This window comes from Ctenocephalides felis, unplaced genomic scaffold (assembly GCF_003426905.1).
Source record: "Ctenocephalides felis isolate EL2017-DRISC unplaced genomic scaffold, ASM342690v1 CF-g0.4_SCAFFOLD_01886, whole genome shotgun sequence".
Lineage (NCBI taxonomy): Eukaryota > Metazoa > Arthropoda > Insecta > Siphonaptera > Pulicidae > Ctenocephalides > Ctenocephalides felis.
In genome coordinates, this window is record NW_020538040.1 from 115187776 (window position 1) to 115210678 (window position 22903).

General features: G+C 31.5%; 1 protein-coding gene across 2 annotated transcripts in view; it reads left to right on the plus strand.

Annotated features, from left to right (window-relative positions):
• LOC113376588 (zinc transporter 2-like) overlaps nt 1–22903 on the plus strand; it is a 241564-nt gene that overhangs the window by 165747 nt on the left and 52914 nt on the right. For both annotated transcript variants that reach the window (XM_026616557.1, XM_026616558.1), the window contains exons 2-4: nt 14996–15150; nt 15211–15324; nt 15419–16135. In XM_026616557.1, coding sequence (XP_026472342.1) covers nt 14996–15150; nt 15211–15324; nt 15419–16135 — 986 coding nt within the window. The remainder of the gene's footprint in view (nt 1–14995; nt 15151–15210; nt 15325–15418; nt 16136–22903) is intronic.

A 22903-nucleotide genomic window follows, 5' to 3' on the forward strand; every position in this document is an offset into this window, starting at 1 on the left:
AAATTTTGATAAAACAGAAACTTTAGAGAGAATGTAGCTGATATGTTTGGAGAGTTTACTTAAGGGAGAATTCAAGTCGGAAACTATAGGTCTGAGAGGTAAATTAGGTTTGTGAACTTTAGGAACACAATACAACTTGGGAAAACTGGGATGAAAGACTTTTAAAGAAAAACCTAATGATTTGGAGATTTGTTTTTTTTTGTGATTAAATTGCCAATGAGTTTGTGCGTTTGTCTGTTTAAATGATCGGTGGGGTCGTTAGTTAAAGGTTTATAAAAAGTTTCGTTGTTTAATAAATCGTAAGTTTTTGAAAAATAATCCGACTTATCCAAAACCACAGTAAGGTTGCCCTTATCAGCTCTGGTAACTAAGATATCTGGATTATCCCTCAGAAACTTTTTGCAAAATTTTAAATCTCTAACAATTTCTAATTGTAAAGGAAGGGAACTAAATTTTGAATTATTCTTTTTGATGAAGGATAAAAGTTTGTTACAACACAAGGATCTAAATTTTGTTTCTTTATCTGGGTTGTTCAATTTTTTTAAACCAAACTCCAAATTACTAAGTACCTTAATAAAATTAAAATTGGATTTGAAAGGCGGAAGAGAAAATTTAGGACCAAGGGCAAAAATATACTTCAAGTTTGAGGGGATAGGAGTGTTAGAATAGTTTTTGAGCCATTTATCTATTAAATTTTCACTTATCAACGGTACATTAGATTTATTAAAATTATCTAAAAGCTTATCAAATTTTTTCATGTGAGCCAATTTTAATTTTGTAGAAATTCTGTCATATTTTAAATTCTCAAATTCTAGAAAATTTTCTAAAATAAGAGGTTCTAAAATAGAGGTTAAAACATTTTTTAAATTTTCAATTTTAGATTTGATAGAAGAAATGTAGGAAAAACTATTTTTTATTTCAAGAGACATAGCTTCAAAACTAATGTTACATAACTTTTTGTTAAAGGAAGGAGATGTTAAATGATTAAACTTAAAAAGTATTGATTTAGTGTCAAAAAACTTAGGAATCAATTTGTATATTCGGCAACGTAAAAGAAAATTTTGTTTAATGATAGCTTTGATCAATTTTAAATTTAAAGAAGAGAATGTGGAGAGTTTTACCCTGGTGTGGTATCCATAATGTAATGTGGATTCGGTTTACAGGTTGGATTACAATGATTGCAATATGTGTTATACTGGGGTAAGTTCCCAGTATATTTATAAGAGAGTTAATCAACATATTTATAATTCAAAAAATCCAAACCAATTCAAAACGATGTTTTCAGATCATATGCTCAATCTCAATCACACTTTTAACACTTCACATCCTGTTATTCTTTATATCGAAAAAATAGTGACCTTAGAAAATTTGCTAAATCCCTTTTTATTTCATTAAATTCCTTTTGTGTTAATAAACGCAATTCATCCCACCTTTTACATGACAGTTACCAGCTAATTATTGATTTTATTAAAAAAACAAAAAATTAATTTGCTATCTCCTTATATTATTTTTTACATTTTTGTTTTTTCTTGTTCAAACTTTTACATGTTTTGCATTTTCCTTTTGATCAAATCCACTTCAACCACTCTTGTACGAGGCGTTCGAGCAACTTGCATTTGTCCTTCGAATATTCCCCTCCCATTCATATCAATACGCCTAGTGAAATATTACAGTCTAGTATTTTGCTCGGTATGGGCGTGTTTCTCGCTTCATAATGTTACATTTCAAAACTTTTAGTCAAATTAGTTTTCAAATCTTTTAATTATTCATATTTTTTTCCAAAAAAATGTTTCTTTCTAATATGTTATAAGTTTAATTTTTTTTAAATAAATTTTTATTTTGAGTGTTTTTGTCCTGTGGTGTGTATAATGTTTCTCTATGTTATAATTAATCTATTTGGTGTTTATATTAGTTAATAAAATTTTCAAATTGTTGTAGTTGCTGAATGATGACACGCATCTTGTGTCGAAACGTATAAATAAAAGTTTTTAATACATTTTACCTTTTATATTTCGACGAATGGGCTGCTAGTTACTTTGAAATATGTTTCAACGTCGAAAAAACCATCAAGATATATATATATATATATATATATATATATATATATATATACGAGGTGTGTTCAAAAAGTACCCGGAATTACTAATAATTAAATTTCGCGGGTCTGGAGTGTCTGATTGTCAAAATTTTTTATTGTGTTGGTATACATGCCCCTAAAGTATGATGAAATTTTCAGCTATATTCACTGTTTACTTTGTCTGTGGTAGTCGCTAAGGTTCGACGTGTTTTTCTGAGCTCGGCGATTTTTACAATGGAAGAATTGAAAAGTCAAAGAATTTGTATTAAATTTTGCGTAAAAAATGAAATAAAGTGTTGCAAAGTGCAAAAATTCACCAGATATGGCTCCGTGTGACTTTTTCCTATTCCCAAAGTTGAAGAGACCCATGAAAGGACGGCGGTTTTCCTCGATTGAAGAAAATCGCTGAGAGTGCTCAAGGACATATCAAAAAGTGAATATCAAGGGTGCTTCGAAAATTGGAAAAAACGCTGGCATAAGTGTATTATATCTGGGGGGGACTACTTTGAAGGGGACCACATTAATGTAGACGAATAAATAAATATTTTTTTGAAAAAACGAAAATTCCGGGTACTTTTTGAACAGACCTCGTATATATACTTTTATACGTATTCTTTCCGACATATTTTAATGAGAATTTGGTTGTTTTTTTTTAATGTTTTTTTTATGAAATCATGGGTTTTTTGAAAATCGTTCGTACTAAAGTTGTGGTATTTTCTAGAATCCATCAAGATCTCTTAAACCAAGTTAATTTTAGATGGAAAATTAATATTTTTAATTTTGGTGGAAATGGCAATCATAAACTATTTGATATAAATGAAAAAAAAAACATTATATGCGTCTTTTATTTTCATAATAGCTCACTCATTTTATACACAGAAGTACCCATTTTGAAGCTTATTTAGAGCACTATAAAAACCCATTTTCATATCTAGCGTAATATTGTTCCTAAAACACTATATGAGTAAAATAGTGATTTATTAGGATTTTAATTGATATAATTTTGTTCTTTACATGAAATTAGCAAAAAACGATGAAAAACGCAAAAAAGAAACAAATTTTCAGTAGCCAGTAACTTGAAAAGTTTTGCTTCTTTGAAAAACATTTTTAAACATTTTTCTCTTATAATTAGTTCTTTTATCGATAGTGATTTATTAGGATTTTAATTGATATAATTTTGTTCTTTACATGAAATTAGCAAAAAACGATGAAAAACGCAAAAAAGAAACAAATTTTCAGTAGCCAGTAACTTGAAAAGTTTTGCTTCTTTGAAAAACATTTTTAAACATTTTTCTCTTATAATTAGTTCTTTTATCGATACCCAACGTTATCTTGAAAAAGTAAAATTACACCCTGAAAAGAAATGTCATCCCCGCGAGAAGTAGCAAAGGAGTTTAAATTATTTTCACTTTTGAACTTGAGAGTAAGATGAACCTAATTCTAAAATTCTATGCGAATTGGAAAACAGTAAAAAAAAGTCAGATACAAAGCGGTCCCAAAAACAGTAAAAAGATGATGAAACTTCCATATAAACTCATTTCACTTTGTACAATCGTTTGCTTCATTATACATATACGTAATATCTCGGATACGTTGAGAAAGTGCATATATTTTAATTTATTATTGAAATTTTGTTAACTAATTAGTCTCTCTAGACTATTTTAAGTAGGAGTACATAGATCTAAAAGCATCATTTTACTTATCACAAGCGGATTACGATCCGTTTCCATACCACAAAAAAAAACAAAATTAAAATTTATTTTTTTTTGTCGTCGAGCAAAAAAATCACAGATTCCGAAACAATTTTTGAACTTTTCAAAAATTTACCTGTGGACACCCAAAAAAATTGGCAACCTCTGAAAGGGTGTGAAAAAATTAAGTTTTCGAAAAAAAATTTTTTGTTTTATATTGAAGTAAGCGAGCAAAAAATGGGCATTCTCAAAATTGTCAATTTTTTAAAATTGGCAAATTTGGGAATTTTCCGATGCGTGAAAATCTATGATGGGTAAAACTTTCCCGAAAAATAATTACACCATTCAATTGCAAAAAAATCACTGAAAACGATAGTAAAAAGAATTTTTCTGCATTTTCAGAGGGTTCGGTGCTGACTATGCGTATAGTTAGCACCAAATTTGGACCCTCTCATTTATCTCGAGAAAGGAAAGAGCAAAAAAATTTTAGTTCACACCAATCGACAGCAAAAAAATTGTTTGCCAATGTCCACTATAGCGGTGCTAAGTATACACACGTGCTTAATTCTCCTGAACTTTTCAAAACTTAAGTAGGAGGTGCTCCTTCGAAAGAGATGATGTCCGAAGCGAGGGCGATAATTCCACTGAGTTCCTTCGGGATCTTTCTTGGCAAAATTCGCGAGTCGATTCGAGTTTGCGAGACTCGACTCTCGGTTGCATCGCGGATGCTGTGGTCGTCATCCTTATCACCCTTTGTGAAGTGTGTCTTTCCTCAAGCATGTAGGCAAAAACCATAGATGAACAAGTATAAATAGATGGCAAACACAGCCGCTTTAAAATTACATCAATTTAATTCTTTCAGCATTCTGTAGATGTCACTATCTGCAGCATGTAAATTTACCTATAGGTTTAATTCTAGACATGGTTTATATATTATATAGAAACGATAAATAATTTGAATATATGAAATGAAAACATTCAAGCAAACAATATATTTGCAATTATATTACAATTTGCTTTTACAAGCAATCAAAATTAAATAAAATTTTATAAGCTATATATATATATATATATATATATATATAAATATATATATATATATATATATATATATATAATAAATGTAATAATAATAATAATAATATAAAAATAAAAATAATAATAATATTAAAATAATAGTAACAGGATCACTCCATTGAGTGACCACTTAAAGAAAATTAATCTACTCAAGTAGATCTATCGGCCAGTTTCTTTTAAGTCTTCTTCTCGTTGGCGCATATAGAAGCGGTTGCGATAGTTTGTTAGGGTGATTTTCAATTTTGTGGTTATGAGTGATGCTTTTGTCCTTGATAACATCTTCAATATAAGGTATGTTCAGATTATTGTGAATAGTGTGGTTTGAAACATACCATGGAGCATTACACATTTCACGAAGAGTCTTGGACTGAATTCTTTGCATCATAACTATATTAGATTTACTGGCACATCTCCATAGTTTAATGCCATAGGTCCAAATTGGCTTAATAATGGTTTTATATAGTAAAACCTTATTATCCAGTGATAGTTCAGAGTTTCTTCCTATTAGCCAAGATAAATATTTCTTTTTAGTTCAATTTGTTGTATTTTAGTTTTTATGTGATGTTTCCATGTCAGTCTTTTATCTAAGTGCATGCCTAAATATCTAAGTGTGTCATTTTGTGGCAGCTGATCTCCATTCAACGATACAGGTGGGCAGCTTTCTTTCCGTAGGGTAAAAGAAATGTGGTGAGATTTTGTTGAATTTATTTTTATTTTCCGATTTTTTGCCCATTCTTCAATTTGATTTAGGTGCTGTTGCAGCATCAAAGACGCTGTGTTTGGATTATCATCGATTGCAAGAACAGCATTGTCATCTGCAGATGTGGCAGTTGTTTGCCACCTGGTCGGAAAATTATGTGTGAAGAGCAAATGAAGAAATGGTCCCAACACGCTTCCCTGTGGAACCACAGTCCTCATAATTTTTAGTTCTGTGTAATCACTACCTATTATTATTTGAAACTTTCTATTGTTTAAGTAGGATTCAAAAAACTTATAATATGACGGAAGTAATGTTTTAATTTTGTGAAGAAGTCCTTCATGCCATACCTTATCAAATGCTTGACTTATGCCAAGAAAGGCGGCAGAACAATATTTTTTCTTCTCAAAAGTCTTACTAATTGAATCCATTAGTCTGTGACATTGTTGTATAGTATAATGTCCTTTTCTGAAACCAAACTGATGATCAGGTAGCAGATTGACTTCTTTGTTTATATCTTCCAGAATATTTTTTTCAAAAATCTTGGACAAAATTGGTTGGAGACTAATAGGCCTATAAGATTATACTAAGTGTAAATCTTTTCTTGGTTTAGGAACCATTATGATAGACGCTAACTTGAAGGTTGAGGGCCAATAATCCATCCTTAAAATTGCATTAAAGATATATGTAATAAAAATTACACCTTTTGTTGGAAGTTCTTTAAGCATTCTGGGTGTAATAAGATCCGGACCTGGAGATTTCTTTATTTTTATTCTCTGAATTTCATTGAATATTCTTTAAACTGAGAAGAATTTCGTTTTGTTAGCTGTAAAATCTTGTCCATTGTTTGTGGAAAACTGAAAGCTATGATTTGAAAATGAAATATACGGTGTAAGTTGAAGTATTGCTTTCCCGAATTGGTGATTTTTTCAAAATAGGTTTTTTCTTGTTGACAATAGGCTTCTATACAGAGGAAGCTTATCAAATCTGCTAAGTTTTTTTTAATAATTGTTAAAGCTATTCTCATTCCATTGTTTAATTTTGACTTTTAATTTATTACTTAATTAATTAAGTATTTTTTTATCAGTTGGATAATGAGAATTTTGCCATATTCTTCTTGCTTTTTTTTTGCTGCTATCAATCTTTTAATTTTAAGACAAATACTGGGAATTTTATAACTACTATTTTTGATTGTGACACTAAACTATCAGTAGTGAGCGAGCAGCCCAAGTACGAACACCATCGTGTGGGTCAAAGCGGAATTGCTGCTGTTTGTGTAAACACGGCGTGTGTGCGGCCTTCTTAGACAATAAACCGTCAGTAATGAGCGAGCAGCCCAAGTACAAACACCTTTATAACCGGTGAAGCCATCTTGCAGTGTTTTTACATAAATAACTCCATATTTCCGAAATAAACAATCAACACCACCCATTCTGACAGGAAGCGCGCGTAACTTACAAAAAACAAACTATAACATTAATTCCAAAATAATCATGGATAAAATTATGAAAGCTCTTGAAAAAAATCAGCTGGAACTTGACGACCAGAAAAAAGAGATTTGTAACAGTGTATTAAAGGTTACAGAAGAGGTAACACAAAACATCAACAGGATACTAGAGGAAAAATTTGTTGCTTTGGAAGAGAAATATGTGAAACTCATGGAGATAGTAGACAACCAACAGAAGAGGATCTACTTCCTAGAAGAACAGGCAAGACAAAGAAACATAGTTGTTTTCGGTATCGAAGAACTGGAATCTTCATACGAAACCTTACAAAAACATATGCTCAATTGGTTAGACCTACACTTTCCAATCAGATTAACAGATGCCGATCTACAAGTAGTTAAAAGGCTAGGAAAAAAGGGCGATAAACCACGACCCACTCTGATATCCTTCTCAAATCTCAGCACTAAGATAAATATATTGAAACAGAAAAAAGCACTGCGCGACACGTGCTACTATATGAAGGAATATTACCGAAAACAGATTCTAGAAAAAAGAAGACAATTACAAGGACAGCTGAAAATAGAGAGAGAAAATAGCAACACGGCTTTCCTAAAATATGACAAACTAGTCATACCTAAACAAACAACCAAAAGAAAGTTTTCTGCATCGCCATCAAAACTCACAGAAGACATGTCAAAAGGAAGAATTACACAAACAAACAAACAAAATAAGCCACAACATCAAGAGATATCACTGAGAAGATTTAACAGCATTACCGAAGGAGTAAACAAACCGAGCATGCTAAATTTCCTTACAAAAATAAAATTAAAAACGGCGCACAAACACATCATACTTATGGGTGACTTCAACGCGAAGGTGGGCACATAAAAAAAATACCAGGAATTGGTCGTGAAAGAACATGGCTTTGGCACAAGGAATAACAGAGGATAGAAACTTGTTGACTTTGCAGTCATACACAAGCTAACAATAGTTAATACCTGCTTTAAGAAAAAGCCAAACCGGAAATGGACCTGGAAGTCGCCGAATGGACTATAAAAAGGAGATTGAGTACATTCTTGCAAACCAAATACGATCATTTACAAACTTCGAAATTTTAAACCTGAACTACCCATCTTACCATCGCGCTATCAGAGGTACAGTAAAAATCTCTAAACATAAACCAAGCAGAGCGCGTTTTACCAATAAACCAGTTTGTCAATTCAATAGTGCAATGGAAATAGAAATTTATAAGAACCATCTTAAATCTACATTACCTGTGCTAGCAAATAAACGAGCAAGGGTTATGATACAAAACTATTACGATACCATTAGTATCGCTATTTTAGAAAGCTAACAACTTGCACATAAGTAAGCAAAAACACAAAATATTACAAGAGAAAACAGTAAAACTGCTACAAAGAAAAAAAAAACACTTAAATCAACCAAGAACAAAACGCGTGCTATGAAAAACGAACTCTCTGCTTTGTACAAAATAATCAATAAATATATAAAAAGTGACTACTCAAAATACAGACAAGACACTATAATGAGCCAACTACAGCTTTCTGGTAGCACGAAGAAACCATTTAAAACACTTCGTACAAATAATTGCTGGATAAAAGAATTAAAAAACCTGGACAAATCTATACACAAAAGAAAAGACATTGTAACTACAGAGTTACAGCTACAGAGTTTTATACTAATCTGTACAGTGACAATACTAACACGATTACAACATCATATTATAACAATAAAGTATGCCAACTTAATGACTTCATAGAGATCAACAAATCCGAAGTGGTAGAAACTATAAAGAAAATAAAAAAAGAAAAATGCCCAGGTCCCAATAACATCTCAAATGAAGCTTTAATAAATGCTCAGCTAATTTTGGCTACACCATTAGCAAATCTGTTCAACCTAATACTCCAGCACTCTATAACGCCCTTTCAGTGGTTCGAAGCAAACATCGTACTAATATATAGAAAAGAAGATCCCAAAAATATTGGCAACTATAGACCTATTAGCCTACTACCTAGCCTGTACAAACTATTCTCTACAATTATTAACAAAAGAATAAGTACAACATTAGAAAGGAAACAACCCGTAGAACAAGCGGGTTTCAGGAAAGGATTCTCTACAATTGACTGCATTCATACAATAGAGCTAATTAAAGAAAAATATCAGGAGCAACAGAAAACATTATATTTAACTTTCATGGACTACCAGCTTTTGACTCCGTTTCACACAACTGCATATGGGAGAAGCTTGCGAGAGCAAGAAGTTGAAGAAATATATATAAAGACTATACAAAGTATATACAATAACATCAAAGGAAGAATCAAACTAGAGTCTATCGGTCCAAGTTTTCCCATAAAAAGAGGCGTAAGGCAGGGGGATCCTCTCTCTCCAATAATATTTATTTCAATCCTAGAGAACATTATTGGAAAGCTGGATAGACGTAAATTAGGCATCTATATAAAAGGCAAACATCTAAGTCATCTTAGATTTGCGGACGATATTGTGCTTTTGTCAGAATCGGCCGGTCAAATGCAATTCATGTTAGAGTCTTTGCATCAAGCCAGCGTCCAGGTTGGCCTAAAGATGAATTTAACCAAAACAAAAACATTAACAAACAACAGACGAACATTTCCAATACTAGTCAATAACAAGCCAATTGATTACGTCGATAATTACATATACCTGGGAAAACCAATAAGTTTTGACAAAAATAACGACAAATATGAAGTAGAAAGAAGGATACAAAAAACATGGAAGAAATATTGGAAATTAAAAGAAATATTCAAAAGCAATATGCCGATAGATATCAAAACGAAAGTGTTAAACTCTAGCCTGCTACCATGCCTTACTTATGGCTGCCAGACGTGGAAATTTTCATTCAAAACCACAAATAAAATTAAAACCTGTCAAAGGGGACTAGAGAGGAGCATGTTGCATATCAGAACGTTTGATAAAATCAGACATACCAAGATAAGAAAAATCACAAAAGCAACCGACGCTGTAACTTATGCATTAAAACAAAAATGGAGATGGGCCGGGCACGTTGTGAGATGCACAGATAAAAGATGGTGAAAGAGAGATGGTAACATCGTCGAATAAAAGGCTTATTTATTTATTTATTTATTTATTATTTTTGTTTGTAGTTGAAGATTTGACCAAATAATCTTTGTTGAAATTTTGCAATTCGTTATGTGAAATAATAATAATTTAGTTTTGATAATTATTGCGCTGCCTTCATGTGCATAACCATCTGAATGTGTTGTGTGATATACATTATAATATGGAATTCTGAGATGAGAATAATTAGTGAAATGTGTTTCACTAATTAATAGTATGTCAATTTTGTTTATTGGTAAAAATAATATGATTTCATTTTTGTGAGAATGAAGACAATTTGCATTTCATAAAGCTATTCTCAGTAGTTGTCCCATTATTTTATTTTATTAATTAATGCTGAAAGCATGTTCAAAATCATTCAATTTTGTTGCATGAGTTGCTCGAACATTTTTTTCAAATCTGATAAGAATTGTGACAGTTGACCGTCCATGTTGGAATGATTGTTTACATTGGCGTATGACGCTTGCTGAAGTGTTTGTGCATAGCTCAAATGACCGGATGAGTATGCCGGTTTTTTATATTATGATTTTGACTTCTAGGTTTGGTCGGAATTGCGTTGATACGATTATTAACTGTTGTTTTCATTTTGTGATTTTTGATAATATGAGCATTCTCGGTAATTTGTGTTGTGCGGTCCTTGGCAAAAGTAACATATACCAGGCGCTTCTTTGGGTTTTTCACACAATTGTGTTGGATGGGGTCTCCACATCTAAGACATACAAATGGCCGGTTGCAGTATCGTTTTGAGTGACCATGCAATTGGCATTTTGCGCATTGGATAATGTTTGAATTTTTAAATGAAGTTTCAAAATGTATAACTTGTTTTAATAACCTGTTTATTTTGAAAATTGAAGCGTTATTTATGTTCGGTTCGAGAACCACGTAGAACATATTAAATGGGTGTTTTGTTTTAGGTTGCAAAACATTTAATATGTTACGCACTTTATGTATTACTTCTATTTCAATCGTTTTTTTTTAATTTCATTTTTATCTGTACTATGATGCATGTATTTTAAAACCCCTCGATACAATCTTTCTGACTTTATTTGATATGTGTGATATTCTGTGTTGCGTTCTTGCAAGTAATGAATAAATTTTCTGTAATTATCGGCACTATCATGCGAAGGGAGCATTTATAAAGTAAATTAAACTTCTATAAAACACTAAATTATTGAATTCACTTCACTGATAAAATATATAAATTGTAACGTTCACTAATATCGAAAATATATGATTATGTAATGGTTTAACTCACAACAGACGATGTGATCAGTTTGGCTGATGCCGATGAAATGAAATTAATCGGAGGATCAAATAAGGTAATTATTTCATTGCCGTCTATTTCAAAATACACATTATTAAAATGTGTATTTTTATTTTTTATATTCTTGTTCAGTTTCCTTCAATAGCAAATTTATTGCCTTGCAACTTGCCGAGTATTAGTCACAAACAGTAGCAATGTTTCAGATCTGTACTCATAACTCCGCCTTCAGAAAAGTAGAAAGCAACAGGTTGCATCCACCGTTCTTTGGCACCTTTGGTCATCAATACAAGCGCATGATCTGCAAATAGAACTTGCTTGTCATTTGCAAGTTCTTCGAAGCCTATTTTACTATTATTTTCTAGATCATATGATAAATCAGCAGATAAAGAAATTTCATCGAACATTAGTATATAATATGGTATAAAAAAATGGAACTATTTTTTTTCCCCAAAAGCAATTATTTTGTTAAAACAAGCAGAAAGTTCTTTGAATCATTCAAATCGGACGCTTAGTTCTCTCAAAAACTGCCTTTGTTTGCACATTTAGCCATGTATCTTCAAAATGATTTGGACCTGCCTTTGCCAAAATCTAATCACCTCTTCTCCCAATCATTACGAATTGAATGTTTTTTAGATCATTTAAATCAGATGTTCCGTTCTCTCAAAATCTCGATTTCTATTTTCTGCAATCTTTGCTCTGTATCTCCGTAACGGCTGGACCTGCCTTAGCCAAAAACTAATTAGCACATCTCCCTATCAATAGGAATCGAATGTTTTTTTTAACCATCCAAATCGGTTGATCCGTATGCTTGAAAACGTGGACGAAAAAATGCGGACATGCAAAACACACACACATATCAATTTATTCTGAGGTATGCCAAAATGTTCAGAAACCTTCAAAACGTGAAGATATGCAAAAAAAATATTTTCGATTATCTGCCCATTACTACAATTACCCTACGGGAAGTTAATAAACCTTAAAAAAGGTAACAATGTGCAAAGACCTAAGACCAAGTTACAATCCATTAACATTCGATATCCCTGATCCTACTGCACTCTTTGCAATTGACACTCCTCTTTCTTAAATAATTTTGTGTCTAATATCTTCCATTCATTCACATAATTCAATTTTATTATATTAATCACGGAATATAGCTTCATCTACGAGACAGTCTTTCATCGAATACGGATTACCTACAAAGCATGTAACAAGCAAAATATTTCATTTAAAGTAAATTTTTAACTACCTGTAGGGTAAGTTATAGCAATTGCAAAAAATCGAAAATGAAAATTTTTATATATCTTTACGTTTCAGAGGTTTCTGAACATTTTGGCATATCTTAGAAAAAACTAGTGGGGCGCATGGCATCGTACCTTAAGACAAATCGCTGGAACTTCCCGTACCAAAAATATTTCTTGAACGTGTTTGAAAAAATTATATTTTTGAGAAACTATAAATTTTTGAAAAAAAATATTTTTTTGGAAAAACGACTTTTTGAAAAAAAAAGTTTTATTTTTTCAGATCAGTTGTTCATCTTGTCAATACAAGTAAAATATTTTTTGAAATATTAAAATCGGACACTCCATTTTTTTAAAAAACGGAGTTACCGTTTGTGGCACTTTTTACCTCGTATCTTCGAAACGGCTAGACCTGCCTATGCTAAAAACTAATTAGCACATCTCCTTTTCAACAGCAATCGAATGTTTTTTGAATAATTGAAATCGGTTGAACCGTGTTCCCGAAAATTTGTATCCGCACACACACATACATCCATTTTTTCTAAAATATGCCAAAATGTTCAGAAACCTCTGATACGAAATGATATATAAAATTTTTTATTTAAGATTTTTTTGCGATTACTATAACTTACCCTACGGAAAGTTAATAATGTAATTTAAGTCATACTTCAAATATGACATGATCGGTCTGTCATTATAATTAGCATTTAGAAAAATATTCATTGGAGGAAGGAAGTAATTGCTGATTAATAAATTCTATAATATTCGTTCATACAGTGGATTATGTTAAACAACGCCTAAACAAATATTTTTTTCGCAACTTCACTCATCATGTAATTGCGTTTGAAGAACTTCATGTAATTAAAGTTAACATACATTCATTGACTAATGGTATTTTTTACTTTTTCGCTGGCGATATAATCTCATTCTTTGAACAGTTGTAATATCTGCCTTGCCTAAAAAATATTTTCCAATTTAATAACTTCAAAGATCATTCGATAAACTTACTAATCATTAATCTTATTAATCAATATTTTCAAGGAACAGGGTAAAATATTCTTCTGATTGCGTCATTTTTCATTAAATCAAGATTTGTACTACAATGCAACTTTAAAATGTTTATTTATCTATGCCGATTTCCTTGTCAAATACGGTACGCATACAAGGTTGATGCCGGTACCCATACAACGGCAGATTTCTATTTACATACACGACGACTAATCACAATCGACCCGTATAGAAATGATATAATCGAGAGTGAATAACGAATTATTGGCACTCGACTTTTATCTTATCTTATCTGCCGTAACGCACTTCCGTTGCATTATTACGGATTCACACTTTAGTCGCGTCTAAAGAAGTTTTACTTCAAAAATCATTTTTGGTACGGGAGGTTCTAGCAATTTGCCTTAAGGCACGATGCCATGCGCCCCACTAGTTGCTTTTTGTTTCAAACCTGGCATTTTCAATTTGAGTAGCAGCGTGCAATTTGAGGTTAGTTCTTCCAAATTTTTCTTCTTTGCAGCCATCAGTAAAATGCGCGTCGCATTTAAAATGTGCGCTGCTACAAGCGAAAGGAGTCACATTGTCTAACAATGGATTATTCACTTTCTGTATCCATATCGGAAACACCTACATTTAAATAGGCTCCTTGATATATACTTTTTGGCCTATATTGATAATATTATATATGATCAGTTAGATCGTTTCTAGCCAAAAAGCCGTGTACATAATACTTCTTCTGGTGTTTAAACACTGTGGCACAGAACACTTAGCCATTTTCAAAATATTTATAACACACTTAACGAAACATAATAATAACCATTCAAATTCACTACAAAAATGGAGATTAAACAATTGATAAGGTTCGGCAATTTTACAAATCTTCGTGTGTATTCGGTCGCGACCGTTTAGAAAATCGTATAATCAGTTTGATCTATGCATATATTAACAATGTACTAACGAACGGTTTGAAATTTGAATTTAAATTTGAAAACAATAAAACAGTGTAAACACAATTTGCTCTAGCTTAGTGTTTGACGGAGCTATTTTGTTTTCCGGATAAGGTTCATAACATGTCAGACTAAAATTATATATGGATACTTTTCATTTTTATTTCTTATGTGAACAAAGTTCAGCTTAAATAGGTGACTTTCACTTGTACTGCGTTTAGAAATTGTAGTTTAAAACTGATTAATCAATTTAAATGTAATTGTAGAACATGCTGTAAAGGAAAACGTATTATAACAGTTATAATTTATTGACAATTAAAAATTGATTGTTGAAATTAATTGCATGCAATCAATGCTTTTTTAATATGTGTCATAGTTAAATTTCAAATAATGAAGAATGAGGTCAAGTACATTTTTAGGGAGTACTCTGGAACGTCAGGTTCTCTTACGGGATCGTATGGCGCCGTAACATCCCCTGGGTCGCATAGGGTCGTTTACTGTGTACATGGGAAAGCGCAAGCGATATGTTGCGGAGAAATACCTCCAGAACCTCATTGTGTAGATAAATTTGGAGGTAATAAAAGATGTTATAATTTTTCAATATTAATTTGTTAATTTATTTCATTTGATTTAGAACCGGAACGTCACTGTCACTTCTCAAGAAAGGAAGGTATAAACGAAAAGGCTAGAAGGAAATTGATTGTAGCTAGTACGTTATGTGTTTTATTCATGATTGCTGAAGTCGTAGGTATGTTATAAACGTTTTATATGATCTAATATCCATTATATAAAATTCTACATATTGTTGTCTAATTTATCTAGCTTTCATTTCTTATCATTAGGTGGTTGTTTGTCAGGAAGTTTGGCAATAGCAACAGATGCTGCGCACCTTTTAACAGATTTTGCAAGCTTTATGATATCTTTGTTTTCACTATGGGTCGCATCAAGGCCACCCACCAGACAAATGTCCTTTGGTTGGTATAGGGCCGAAGTCATCGGAGCCGTGACTTCTGTTCTTATGATTTGGGTAGTAACAGGAATATTGGTATATATGGCCATACTCCGAATTGTGTACGAAGACTTTGAAATTGATGCAACAATTATGCTGGTAACTAGCGGATTGGGAGTTGGAGTAACCCTTGTAATGGGAGCTTCGCTTCACCAGCACGATCATTCCCACGGAGGAGGCGACAGCCACTCGCATGACCGAAACGATGATAAAGAAAATATAAATGTGCGAGCGGCTTTCATTCACGTCATTGGCGATTTTATTCAAAGTTTTGGTGTTTTTATAGCCGCTCTAGTAATCTATTACAAGCCATCCTGGAGTATTATAGATCCAATTTGTACGTTCTTGTTTTCTGTGCTTGTGCTCGGAACGACATTTTCGATTTTAAGAGATGCTTTACAAGTTCTTATGGAGGGAATGCCCAGAGGAGTCGACTTTTTAGAAGTTATGAACACTTTTCTGCGAATTGACGGAGTTGTGAGAGTGCACAATTTAAGAGTTTGGGCACTGAGTTTGGATAAAACGGCGCTTTCGGCACATTTGGCAATAAGTAAGAATTTTATAAGAATATTTTATTATAATTGATTGATATCTATAAATAATTCGATTATATTATGCAATTTTACACGCTAGATCGCTTCTTTGACTAGGGTTGGGTGTCAACGATTTTTTTAAATGAAAAGAATTGCTTGCTATTGTTATAAAAATGATTCATAAATAATATGAATAGTATGATAAAATTGCTCTTGGGTATTCATTCAATGGGTCTTGATTTGACCCATATCCAGTGCATACAAATAATTTAAAGCAAAACACAAAAAATACCAGCTATATGACAATAATTTTTTAATAAATAATAAATTAAAAAAAATAAAAATAAAATAAATTAAAAGATTAAAAAAGCTCTTTTCATTCGTTCGTTGAAACGAAACGTTGTAAGAATGCCCAAGAACAACTTCATTACATATATAGGGTGGTCCTTAACAAGGATCATGGACATTTTCCAATTTCTTTGCTCCCACGGGCGCAACTGCTTCAAAATCAATAAAAAATGATTCTCTAATAGTATTAGTTCTTTATATAAACATTTAGATAGAGCGCACAATAATTAACTTCCCGAAGGAGAAGTTTATGTTTTCATCAAAAAATCCGAATCGCTAATTTTATGTTTTCTCGACGTTTCAAGCCATTCTGAATCGAATGAGACCAAATTTGGAAAAAGTATGTGTGTGTGTGTGTGTGTGTGTGTGTGTGAACAGATTTTTTGCCGTAAATCGACGTTTTCTTCAAAACGGCTGGACCGATTTCAAAAATTTAAAAGCCATTTGATGTATCTCGATGAGGACTATCGTCTCTGAGTTTTGTGCAGCGATCGGCCGGGCCGTTTCTGTGTAAATTTCAGAAAAGTGAAAAATTTTTCGCCCACGTTTTAGCCCGCAATTCTGAATCGATTCTGAAAATTCAAAAACCATTCGATAGATATTGGTTGGGAATCGTGCTGATTAGTTTTTGGTAAAGATCGGCCGGGCCATTTTCTTGTAATAAAGTTTAAAAAAAAAAAAATTCGACGATTTTTATGATTTTTTTTTTGACGGTAGATACCACAGTCTTCTATATCATACTAAAATATTATGGCCCTACGACAACTGGTTCAGCTTTAAAAATTCGTCAAAGTTTGCAAAAATTGGTATCGTTTATTTGACATTTGTCAAAAATTAGACTTTTGATCGATGTTTTCTCAGAAGCACCTGAACCGATTTCTGAAATTTAAAAGACATTTGATGTATTTCGGTGAGGACTATCGTTTGTCAGTTTTGTGCGACGATCTGCCAAGCCGTTTCTTTATAATTTGAAAAAAAGTGTTAAATTTTCGTCGACATTTAAACTCATCCTACCAAACCGATTTTAAAATATCAAAAAATGTTCGAAAGATATTAGTTGGGAATGGTACTGATTAATTTTAGGTGAAAATCAACCGAGCCGTTTTCTTGTAATTAACTGTTGAAAAAAATATTTAAGCCGATTTTTATGGAATTTTTTTTAGCGATATATACCACGGTCTTATAGAACTTACTGAAATATTACGGCCTTACGACAAATAGTTTGATTTTAAAAATTCATCAAAGTTTGAGAAAATGAGTAGCTCTTTTGACATTTGTTAAAATTAAAATTAGACTATTTACTTGGTATAATGTAGAGTACTTGGTCTTGAACATAATAAACCATTAAAGTCCTGAAAACTGGTTCAATTATATAAAATTTGCTTTTAGAAAATACTCCGAGTCAAAGTGTTCGTTCGTTTTCAATTATGTGTAATAAATCCACTCGGAATACTTTTAATGACTCATAAATTAATTTATTTTTTATTGATTAAGTCGATTATTTAAATATATCGGGAAGTTCATGTAACTTGCCTCAAGGCTAAATACCAAACCAACTAGTTTTTATATATAATGAGTTTCATATATTTATTTCTTACATGTGACATTAAGTTGTGCGCCATCTGTCGCGTCACTCAAATATATTATATAAAATATAGAATATTTATAAACCACATTTTCTCACATAACCTCTAATTAAACCCATGTGGGCTGTTCTATAATATCTATTCATCATGGAATCAAGATTAATTTTGCAGCAAAATATTTATTTAATTGGTGATGTTGAGACTCAAATTATTATCTTGATTCCATGATGAATAGATACCATAGAACAGTCCACATGGATTTAATTAGAGGTTATGTGAGAAAATGTGGTTTATAAATATTCTTATGTATCATAATATTTGGGAGCAAAGAAATTCGAAAATGTCCTTGTTAAGGCATGCATGTATTTGAAAAATTTTGCAGGCTAATCGTCGAGTTAAAAAAAGGTAAAAATAGAAAAATTCTTTATTTTGTTAAACGTTTCGACACTTAATATGTGTCATATTAGAACATATGATTAACCTGAACCATACTTTCAACATTCTACCATCTTATATATTGAAAAGACTTGTGACCTTAGAAAAAGATAGTTGAGTCGTTACTTAAATCCCTTAATACTTCTTGTGTCAACAAACAGATTTCCTCTCCTCTTTTACATGGCAGTTACAAAGTCATTATAAATTTCATGAAAAGTAATTCTTTACGGTGTTAATAATCTTTGGTACGTTATATCTCTTACTGTGTTTTTCAATCTTCTTTTGTTTCTTACACCGCGCATCCGCGCACTCTACCGCACGTGCCGTGTAGCCTTGACTTGATTGTTTTACTATGCCTTCCAAGCGATGAACACGTAAACATTAGGAGGGCATTATGTGCTCTTTTAATTTTTTACCCGTAGGGTAGTTATAGTAATGGGCCGAAAATCGAAAATGAGAATTTTTGCAATTCTCGACGTTTTGAAGGTTTCTGAACATTTTGGCATACCTCAGAAAAAATGGACGCGCGTGTGTGTGTTTTGTATGTCCACATTTTTTTGTTTTGAATGGTTCGAAAACATCAGACTTTATTTTTATTTCGGACTAAAGTTCTAATATACTTTGAACAAATAATTTCTGCTTTGCAATTCGATTTATATAATTACTATAAATATTAGACAAAGTTACAATATTAATAATGATCTATTTGAAAACATTTAATGATACTCGATTATTTCGTTACGGTACCGGAAGTTCCAGCAATTTTCCTTAAAGCACGATGTCATGCACCCCACTAGTTATTAGTTATGTTGTACTTTTGCACAAGTTTAGTGTTTATTAATTTTATATTTTTTGTGTTTTTCCTGGTGTTGTATGTTTATAATTTTCTCCTTTTTATTAACTTCCCGAAGGAGAAGTTTATGTTTTATTTTTCATCAAAAAATCCGATTCGCTAATTTTATGTTTTCTCGACATTCTAAGCCATTCTGAATCGAATGAGACCAAATTTGGAAAAAGTATGTGTGTGTGTGTGAACAGATTTTTTACTGTAAATCGACGTTTTCTCAAAAACGGTTGGACCGATTTCAAAAATTTAAAAGCCATTCGATGTATCTCGATGAGGACTATTGTTTGTCAGTTTTGTGCGTCGATCGGCCAAGCCGTTTCTTTATAAATCGCAGAAAAGTGAAAAATTTTTCGTCTACGTTTTAGCCCGCAATTCTGAATCGATTTTGAAAATTCAAAAACCATTCGAAAGATATTTGTTGGGAATCGTGCTGATTAGTTTTTGGTAGAAATCGGCCGGGCTGTTTTTTTGGAATAAAGTTCAAAAAAAGAAAATTCGACGATTTTTATGATTAATTTTTTGACGGTAGATACCTTAGTCTTCTAGATCATACTGAAATATTACGGCCCTACGATAACTCGTTTAGCTTTGAAAATTCGTCAAAGTTTGCAAAAATTAGTATCGTTATTCTGACGTTTGTCAAAATTATAACTTTCATCGACGTTTGCTCAACAACGCCTGAACCGATTTCAGATATGTAAAAACCATTTGATGTATCTTGATGAGGATTATCGTTTCTCAGTTTTGTGCGACGATCGGCCGAGCCCTTTCCTTTTAATTTGGAAAAAAGTGTTAAACTTTTCGTCCACATACTACCAAATCTATTTCAAAAAATCAAAAACTGTTCGAAAGATATTAGTTGGGAATGATACTGATTAGTTTTAGGTGAAAATCTACCGAGCCGTTTTCTTGTAATTAACTGTTGAAAAAAAAAAATTCAAGCAGATTTTCATAGAACTTTTTTTAGCGATATATATCATGGTCTTATAGAACTTACTGAAATATTACGGCCTTACGACAAGTAGTTTAATTTTAAAAATTCATCAATGTTTGAAAAAATGAGTAGTTCTTTTGACATTTGTTAAAATTGAAATTAGTCGATTTACTTGGTATAACGATAGAGTATTTGGTATTAATGAACATGCTAAACAATTAAAGTCCTACAAAAAACTGGCACAATTATAAAAATTATTGATTTCTGAAAATTTGCTTTTAAAAAATATTCCGACCAAATTGATGTATTTGATTTTTAATAATGTGTAATAAGTCCACTTTGAATACTTTTAACTACTCATAAATTAATTTTTCTATCGTGGATTAAGTCGATTATTTACACAAATCGGGAAGTTCATGTAACTTGCCTTAAGGGAAAATACCAATACCAACTAGTATTTTTATATTTAATATCAACGATTGTTATCTATGTAATATGCTATTTTAGATTATTGAATGATGACACACAATAAGCGTCGAAACATTTAATAGAATAAAGAATTTTTCTATTTTAACCTTTTATTATTTCGACGAAAATTGGACTGCTAAACATTTCAAAGATGTAACAACCTTGACAAAACTAACAACATATATTATTACAGTCAGTCAAGTAAGAGCGTGGCCGACTTTAACGACACTTAATGAAAGATTTCGGTCTAATACTTTCGTGAGCCGATAAAGTGAAGCTTTGTCCTTGATGCATCGTTAACAAAGGTTTAGTTGTCGTTGATCTTTTGAGAAAAAATCACGTTAAACGCCACGAATGCTAAGTTACGCGTCGCGCTACGAGGATGTGCCCTTCTGCATCCGCCCAAAAGGTCCCCAAATGTCGCAATCAGCTACTGCTAAACATATGAGAAAATTGAAGGCATTTGTACAGAATTGGATATATAATATATATATATATATATATATATATATATATATATATATGAGTGAGTTCTTGAGGGCGATACATCAAACAAAGAATTTCTTTGTTTGATGTATCGCCCTCAAGAACTCACTCATATATTTCAACATCAAAATTAACTACTAAATCATATATATATATATATATATATATATATATATATATATATATATATATATATATATATATATATATATATATATATATATACATATACAGTCGGCCAAGTAAGAGCGTGGTCGTGTTAATTATTTTATGAAACTTTAATATTTATATATGCATTGTATACATTACAAGCAATGATGCAATTCGGTCAATATGTGTTCAGTCACCGAAACGTATAAAAAATTAAAATAAATTCTTCACATTCGACGCATTGGCTGTTTTATTCATTTCAATATATATATATATATATATATATATATATATATATATATATATATATATATATCTTATATATAAAATTCTTCTGTAACAATGTAAGTTTCATTAATCCTCCTAAACTATAATTCGGATTTTCATGAATCTTCCTGAAGTTTGTTCGGGAAATTTTTTAAAATGTTTTGATTCATAGAAATATAGTTAGATTGTAGAAATAAATAAAAAAATTACAAAAAACCGCTTATCATTGTTTGCCCTTGAAAATATTTAAGGCATAGTTTGACATTAAAAACAAAAGACGACTGTCATTTGCCAAACATTTCCATTCACATATAGGCTAAGACAATATTAAAATATAATATATATATGATTATGAATGAGAAAAATGTAAGGACTACATTATTATTGCCAAAAAGAAGCTGAGATGTGCTAAAAATTAAAATAATACAAGATTTAGTATAAGATACAGTCAACATCTGACAGGTGATGCAATCTGCGCATGCGTCTGTCAGTGATCGCACATATGCATAAAACTTAGCCTACAATTCACTTTGACTAATTATTATTTTTTAACTTTTAAATGCAGTCGTGTTTTGCCTTACTTTACTAAACCACGATACAAAAATAATTTATTTATTCAAACAATTATTTAGAAGTTTCATTGTGTCAAAACTTCATATGTTTGGCATTGGATACGAAATATTTACTCAAGACAATGGAGCATTTTGGGTCTGAATATTTTTAATGTGCTCCAATTTGCATGAAATTTTGGAAACAGGTTCATCTTACTCTCAAGTTTAAAAGTAAAAATAATCTAGAATCATTTGCCACTTTCCGGGGGGATGACATCTCTTTTCGGTGGTTCAATTGTATCTCTTTCAAACAACGTCGGATATCGATAAAAGAACTAATTAGAATAGATGTTTAATAATGTTTTTCAAAAAAAAAAATTACTTTTCAAGTTACTGGCTACTGAAAATTTGTTGTTTTTTGCGTTTTTCATCGCTTTTGACAATTATTTCTAAAAATATACATTTAAACAAAAATCATGTAATGAACAAAATTATATCAATCAAAATCCTAATAAATCGGGGTTCTATAAATTGTTCTAAGAACAATATTAGGCTAGATATGAAAATGGGGTTTTATAGTACTCAAAATGAGCTTTAAAATTAGTACTTCTGCGTGTAAGATGAGTGAGCTATCATGCAGATAAAAGACGCATACAATATTTTTTTCGTTTAAAGCAAATAGTTTCTGAGTGCCATTTCCACCAAAAATAAAA